Raw genomic sequence first — 8,336 nt, forward strand, 5'->3', positions numbered from 1 at the left:
ACCTTCATCACATGTGAAGTTCAACATTTTTCAAGTTCAAAACCATCCATGGATTCTAGTTAATTTCCCACGCATGATAATCGTCTATTTCTTAGTCTCTTAGAAAAGACCTTGGTAAAGGGGTATGTCATCAGTTTTCAAAACACTGGGTCATTTTAAAATTTACCAAAACATTAAGGAGTGTCATTACAATCTTGTTATTATTGGTCGGTGAAACTTAAGGCTCTCATTTGTTTTCTTATCGTCAGGGCATCTTCAATAGCTATGTACCTAAGATTCCTAAGTATTTAATTAACAATGTTATAAATATATCAACTTGCAGGGTACATGAACATATAAACAAAACAATATAACCCTCACCACAAACCCTAATTAGGAGCTTAGGTTGGTTTTCTTGGAGGAGGAATTGAAGATGGTGATGGGACAACTTTCATCCGAGTTGGAAGTGAGCGTGTCGGCTAACGAACTCTGGGATGTCTATAGTACACTCAAACTTGCGAAGCTTGTCTGCGAACTTCTTCCCGATGTTGTTGAAAAGTTTGAAGTCATGGAAGGTGATGGTGGAGTTGACACAGTTCTGAAACTTACATTTTCATCTGGTATGTTTGTTTTAGCTTCTAAAGATATTCAGTCATGATCTGTGTAGGTTTATTGCTATTAGCACTATTTGAGTCAACCATGGTTTTAAAAAAGAGTAAAATCTGTACAAGTGTGTTTCCCGAGGAAAAGAATCTATGGATTGGTGTCTGTACCACGTCAGACGAGTGAAGACTTGACTTTCAAGATGACAAATCCAAGTCAGCTTGGTATCCTTGGTGAACGAGTTGGATTTTCAATGTCAATTAAATTTTTGATAATTTAAGTATTTATTATCGAAATAGAAATTTGATCACTTGACTAAAAACTTCTAAATGCATCTATTTTATAAAAAAACATAAATATAATTATTTAAATAAAGATATATATTAATAAATAAATAACAATACGCCAAGTTAAAAAAATTTGACCGAGTCATCTCAATATCAATGTGGAACGAGATAAGATGAGAAGAAATATCAAGTTCTAAAACTATAGAGAGTCAACTCGACAATACACTAACTCACTCACTCCTGTCTAGGCCGTTATCATCAAAGTACCATCTAAATAATTTGGGGTCATTTGAATGAATCATATTCTTCCATTTAATTGTGCATCCAAAATTATGTTTTTTTGTATTGAAAAATATTTTTATATATGCTTTCACTACCTTAAACAATTGACTTCTAGTCCGAATATTCTGAATCGACAATGTTTCCTTTATAGGGATTCTAAATGATATGGGTATCTTCTGCTACATTTAAAAGTTCACCCGATTCTGCCGTCCATCGAATTGAATTAACTTGATGATTCATTAGTTCCCAATTTGGATTGAGCCTTGTCAGCCGAAAATTGAATTAGATCAGAATTGGATTGCAAATGCATATGTTGAATATATGCAATTGGATCTCTTCTAGATTGTGACATGGTTGATCTAAAATTAATCCAATAGATTATCAAATTGGAATCTTGTCAGAATCCAAACCCTTGATTTGAGCCCTAAGTTATCAAATTGAAACAAATCAGATTTCAGGTTTGATCTTTCACTCTAAAAGGACAAGTCATGCTAGAATTTTTGACCAAATAAATTGAAAAAAAAAATATTTAAGAAAATCAAAAAGTCCTCTAACTACTGTGATTGAATTTAATCATCTTTAAATCTTTGACTGATTTGGTTTTAAAATTAAACCAGATTTGTGCTTTTGTTTGTTTGATCCAAAGAAAGGTCTACTCCAATTCTCTTTCTCATGTTTTTGAACTTTGAATTGATTTTGTTTTAAAATATGTTTCAGAAAAGTAAGGCCAGCTAAAGCCAACTTAAATGTGTCGGCCTGAGACCCAAAAATGTGGCCTCACAAAATTACCAATTGGGCCCATATTTTTTAAATTCCCAAATAGCCCTAATAATTAGGCCCATATTTTTAAAACAAGGTTAAAGAGACGGGTTTTACCTTAAACCAGACCTAACATGCAAGTTGGGCTCAAATTGATCCATCTAATTGTAAAAAAATATTAAATTCCTATACTTTTAAAAATTATTTAGAACCTTTTGAAATTGATTTAAATCAAAATAAGAGTCCAATCTCCATTTTTAATCGAATCGAGCTACTAATGTTTAGGCCCTAACCTAACCCAAACATAATGGGTTGGAAAATGTTTAGCCCAACCCTACTTTTGCGGGCTCCAGACCATAATTTTCCCAAGTGGATCTGGACCTCAGACACATTGCATTTTTTGAGCTCTGACTCGACCGAGTTTATGAGTTGACTTAATGAATTTTCAAGTTGACTCAACAAGTTTGTTTCTTCGAGCTGTAGGACTGAATCACCTTGAAATCCAAATAGATTCGGTTCACTTGATCAAGTTTCGAGTTGACTCGACGAGTTTTAAAACAATGACTTGGTCAATGCTTGTTATGCTTTATTTGATGGGATTTTAATTTAATTCAATAACTTGTTTCCCTAATGGTTCAAGGAACATCTTACAAAGAAAAGTTCACAAAGATCGACCACGAGAATCATTTGAAGGAAGCAGAGGTGGTTGAAGGAGGATACTTGGAGGTTGGATATAGTCTGTATCGAGTGAGTTTCGAGATCATAGAGAAAGATACAGATTCATCCATTATCAAATCAACTATAGAGTATGAAATTGATGAAGAGTCAGCATCAAATGTTTCTCGTCTCTATCAAACCATTGGAAGCCATTTCTCAAGTTATTGGAAAGTATTTGATCGAGAAGAATGCTAATGCAAGCAGTTGGGCATTTTTTAATTAGTCCATATAGATAACCGTTGTCAAATGGGGCATCCCATCAATTTGAAAACACATGGGTTATCTCTAATTTTCACCAACATATAGCTGGATTAACAGTGGTGGAGCCAGAATTTTTCCCACGTGGGGTCAACTAAGAGTGGAAAACTTTGTGGGGGCAAGCTAAGGATGGAAAAAAAATTGTGGGGGCAATAGAGGCGGATTTCTTTATCTGCCATTGTTATCTGTTACTATAACTCAAAAATCGTCCATAAATCCTCCCATAGTTGGGTAAGTCTAAATCACCCTAAAAAAATTATGTTTATTTAGTATTTTTTCCTTTTATGAAGGGGTTATGGACCTGTAGGCCTAACTAGCAAGGGCAAAGCAACTGGTCTCATAGAACATCATGTCTCACCCAAATCCCTTGGTACATGCAATACCCCCACAAACTTGCTTCTTAAAGCACAATTTCTCACCCTAATCCCCCAGCATATGCAAAATCACACAAACCAAGGAAGTGGGAAAAAATCTATGTGGTTGGCCAAAGAGGGGGCTTGAACTTAGGACTTTTTTCTTTTTGGAAGGATGCCTTGCCCACTGCACCCAACGCTCATTGGTTCTTTGTCTATTTAGTTTAAAATACCTTGTTAATTCTACATGCATGACTTCTTTTTTTTCTACTCTCTAAAATGATCATTTAATATCTAAAAACAATATTATTGTACCAATCATCTACATATATTTAAATATATCACTGGTCTTTTACTGTAAAAACTTCTACAATTAACCATCCTATTTATCAATGCCCCTAACTTGTAACTACAATACCTACTTACAGCTGTTTTGATGGGGGGACTTCTCTCCCGTCACGAGCTGAACTTGGATGAGCCCAACTTAAGCACGATGAGCTCAATTTGACAATAGCACGGCTCTTAGTTGGCATTGATCGGGTTTGGCTTATTTTCTTTTTGTCATATTATGGTCATATCTTCTTGCTTTCTAAATTACTTAAACTTCAAGCTAAGGTCCCTAATTCAAGACCTCCTCGTTCAGCTTCTGCCTTCCCTCCCCCGGGAAAAAAACAACCTAACCTGCCTTGGCTCCCCGAGTCCATCCAAAATGTATGTTGCACTTAATTGATCTATGACCTTGACCAACCTAAAATTAATCACTATGTAATATGTAATACATTTCAATTTTCTTGTACAACTTCTATCATTCTTCTAAGTCTTAACTCAAGCTTTCTAGGCACTAAATTTGTCCTATATATAATTAATTTTGGATGAATTTCCTTTTCACTACAAAAAAAAATGGCTATTTTGGAACAGGAGAGTGAAACGGATTTTGGCCGTTTCTAATAAAAGATGGTTTTAAACTGTTTTTTATGTTTGGAGCCGTTTCTAAATCGCGACCCATGGGTTTTAACCCGAACCAGACTGAAGAAATCGTCCTTATTCTGTCGTTCTAACTAGAATGAAAGACGAAAGGCAGAAAGAGTTAGATCGAGAGGACAGGGAAGGTGATCTGCGAAAATCCATTCGTCCCTCAATGTCGATCGGTTCTTCGTCTAAGATCTACGAAACCTAAGGTTCGAATCGTCAAAATCCCCTCGTCCCTCAGGTAAGATCTTGATTTCTTTTAATTTTCTTTTCGATCTATCATTTTTTATGATTTTGGAACCCTATTATCGATTCTTAGTTAGATCTGATTTGGTTTGTTAGTTTTCAGTTGAGATCGTTGCATTTCTTAGGTGGAATTCTGATCGATGTAGGGTTTAATGTCTTGTTTGATCTTTTAAGAATATTTTTTGTTTCTTTACTTAGGGTTTTTGCTAATCTCTTGCTTGTTTAGCAACTCAGACACCCAACCCTATCAATTGGTTTTCCAACACAGAATTCCAGCTCAATAGATCTGGGTGGCATGGCACAGTAGGCCTAGAGGGCATGTAGTCCTCTTGGATTTGGGAATTTATAACTCTTGGAACTTGCCTACTTAATCCACGAATTAGAGTTGATTCATGGAAATTTCAAATCCAACTCTACAATCCAAACAGGCCTTAATAGTTTTATTTTAGAGAGAATTACAAAAAGATATCACAGAACTGATATTAGAAAAATTATTCAGTGATCCTGATCCTGGATCATGGCAGCATCCTTTTTTTTTTTTTTGATAATTGGGTATCCCTATGGACGGCAAACCGGGCCAAACTGAATGTGGTCATTGTTGAAGAACTTGTGTAATAGGAGGGATTACCTAGTTGTTTGCTTGTAATTGAATTCTATGTTTTACAAAAAATGCTCAATTGTGTTGATTGATGAACATCACAGTTGCAGTGTATTTGAATATGCTTCTCCAACTCGCATTTCTGGCCCTGTGGAATATATTGATAATGACTGAATAGGTGTTGGTTGGAGTAGGAAATTTACTTTTGCAAAGGTACTTTCTTATAATCAAGCATATAAAACAGTAGTATTTTGGTTTTACCTTGAGTTCCATTCTGCTTTGTTACACATGACTATACTAGGTGCATCAAACTATGGGCATTTCAGAATATTAAATTTATTCAAAGGGATATTAGAATGTGTTAATATGAATAATATTTGCAATGGTTGGGAACTGGTGGGATTCAAACCAAGATTGATTGTTTGGGTCCGATTGGCCATTCTCTGCCGTTTTAGTAATAAACACAATATTTCAGTTTTGAGAACATCTATTTTTAAGTGTGGACATTTATTTGTAATATAACTTTGCAGGCTATAGTACCATGCAACAGAAAGCTAATCAATCCAAAACACATGGGTGGCATTAGAACCTAGTGTATATCAGGTACAATAGCTTATATGGGCTTTGTTGCCTATGCCTGAAGCGGGGGAGAAAAATCTTGGAATATCTATATAGTCTGCAAAATCCTGACAAAAATGATGTCCATTCATGTGAACTTGTTCGATTTCCTATTTTATTCTTTGCTTTTCATTTTTATATGGTTTTATTACTAAAGCTGCTACAATTTGCTAATCTTATATGTATGTTTTCATGATTAATTGGTATAGATATAAAGTGCTTCTCTTCCAGAGATGAGGTGCATTTTTATTGCAAGAGTTGTTTGATTAAGTAGACAAGAGAGTCTCTTAAGTAGTAGTCTATGCTTTATGTTTAATCCAAATATGCTTAGGAGCTATTACTCTAGTTGTTTATGAGTTCTATATATGGATCACTATGAGGACTAGTGATATGAAAGGAACACTTTAAATCTGTTGAGATGCCTGCCCCATCGTAGGATGCAGGACTTTAGCCACAATATCCATTTTAATAGGTTTACAAGTTATATAAGCACAAAATAACATATTCTGTTATTTGAAATCGCAACTTGTATTATTTTTAAATTTTATATATTTGAGTGATAGTTGTGGTAATGTACTTTTTTGGAGTCCATGCTTGTTGGAATATAAGGTGGTTTCTTCTTTTGATGTGTTAATTGTCCTACATTTGTCTTTGCTAGCATCAGTGGCCCCTAGCAGTGGTGCAATCAATATTATTTTTTTTGTGTATGTCATATTCATAATTGATTTTATATTGATTGTTTCTAAGGCCTAATAGCTTTGATATCCTTCAAGGACACTCGAAAGCTACCATGCTTTGGATATTAAACAATGCAGCGCAGGGAATTTTGTACTTATTTTTCTTCAAATATGTAAGTTAGATTGTTCTTCTTCAATTTTCTTATTCTTCACCAAATCTTTAAGTAGGATATACTGCATCAAGTATCACAGACACTAAAATGAGAACAAAAAATTCCCATGTCAGACATCTTGAGAAAGTTGTAGGGGAAAATGCTTAATAAATTTATCTTTTCTGTTTTATTTTTATTGTTTATGCATTGTTGCTTTAGTTTTTACATACAACTCTCTAGTACACTCATTCTAAATTGGTGGCTTTTATGAACTAGTGTTCTATACATTAGTAAATATTTCTGTAGAATCCATTTTAATCGAAACTTTCTTTAATACATGCAGACACAATTTTGAAGAAATATTCATCAACCGTTGCTACAATTTTTACGGGCATGGCATTAGCTGCATTATTTGGTCATAAACTGACGATAAACTTTATGCTAGGAATCTCTGTTGTGTTTATCTCAATGCACCAGGTAATTAATCATTGAAGTAAAGAAACAGAGAATTGTGTGTGCTCCTTTTATATTGACTTTCTTTTTCTTTGTTTTTCAGTTTTTTTCACCTCTTTCAAAAGTCAAAGACGAACCGCAAAATGGAACTCTGGAAATGATGGATGTTCAGAACAACCACAGGTGTGTGTTCTCTATGTAGACATATGGCAGTGTCACCATTGTGAAGCATAACTTAGTAGCATTTTTAAAAAAAAAAACAGCGTGAGGTGCAAGCCTCCCTCCTTAGAATGAATGATGTTCACGCATCCATGAGTGCCTCATGGCTCATCTGTTCACGTTAAAACATTTTAAGTCTTCTAGTTCTAGTTTCCATTTTATTTTTCTTCAGTACAATGTGTTATAGTCAAGTTTCACCTCTACTGAAGTGCTTTAACATATTTGCTTCTCTTCAAAGCACATTTATAATAATTATGATTACAACATGATTGTTTGGTGACAGTGTTCAAGAACTGCTTGTTAAGATCTAGAACTGTGTTTTTTGGTAAAAGTAACTTATGCATACTAGATAGTGAAAATTCTTGGCTGACATATTTGCTTCTCTTCAAAGCACATTTATAATAATTATGATTACAACATGATTAGTTTCTTGCTTGTTGATCGGTTTTTTATTTTATCAATTTCATTTTCATCACTTTTTCATTGAGAATCCTTCACTTGGTAATGTTTAAAAAATAATAACATCTAATAAAATTTGATTTTTTGTTGTCAACACGGACTCTGAGTCCTTTATCTTAGGTATTTTTATTTGTATTCAATTTATTTATGCTTCTAATTGGACTACCTTTAGAGTTGAACAGTGGACATGAAGGTTTCTCACTTTATAGTCTTTGGTTGATCAGGAGCATTTGCTATTCAGACACTCATTTGAAGGTGCGGAAGCTCATCGTGAGAGTATGTAATGTGGTGACACGAAAGACTGTTCGATTGGTAGTTGCGGGCATTGTGGGGATCTTAAAGAAGATAGGGAGGGATGGTATTGCTTCTTTGTAGGCACTTATGCTTGTGTAACGATTGTGAAGGGTTTATCGATGCATTGTAATTTGGATTTGTAAATTATGATTAATTATAACTCTTTTTGTGTATAAATTAATGTGATACAGAAACTTGATGTTTTCTATTTAGGTCTATTTTGACCGTGGGTACTAGGAGCATATAAAAAAAACATTAAATTAAAAAAAAAAAAAAAAGTTTAGATATCAGTTTATGACAATTTTAGATATCGGTTTGTAACCGAGGTCTAGAGTCTCAAACTTTGGACATCAGTCTTATAAAATCCGATGTGTAATATGTTTTTGGGGTTAGTATATAAAGGCAGATTGGAA

At 34.2% G+C, this 8,336-nt stretch overlaps 1 protein-coding gene and 1 pseudogene across 2 annotated transcripts; both read left to right on the forward strand.

Annotated features, from left to right (window-relative positions):
* Positions 1-283: 283 nt before the first annotated feature.
* Positions 284-2,850, forward strand: LOC147391586 (norbelladine synthase pseudogene; annotated as a pseudogene). Its single transcript, XR_015182954.1, has 2 exons — positions 284-599; positions 2,551-2,850. The product of XR_015182954.1 is annotated as a norbelladine synthase pseudogene (transcript).
* A 3,703-nt stretch (positions 2,851-6,553) lies between these two features.
* Positions 6,554-8,112, forward strand: LOC147391587 (CMP-sialic acid transporter 2-like). Its single transcript, XM_086460009.1, has 3 exons — positions 6,554-6,975; positions 7,055-7,134; positions 7,854-8,112. The coding sequence occupies exons 1-3, from the start codon at positions 6,892-6,894 to the stop codon at positions 8,002-8,004; spliced, it is 315 nt and encodes a 104-aa protein (XP_086316135.1). The 5' UTR covers positions 6,554-6,891; the 3' UTR covers positions 8,005-8,112.
* The last annotated feature ends 224 nt before the right edge of the window (positions 8,113-8,336 follow it).

This window comes from Akebia trifoliata, chromosome 11 (assembly GCF_017979445.1).
Source record: "Akebia trifoliata isolate Shusen 1 chromosome 11, ASM1797944v1, whole genome shotgun sequence".
Classification (NCBI taxonomy): domain Eukaryota; kingdom Viridiplantae; phylum Streptophyta; class Magnoliopsida; order Ranunculales; family Lardizabalaceae; genus Akebia; species Akebia trifoliata.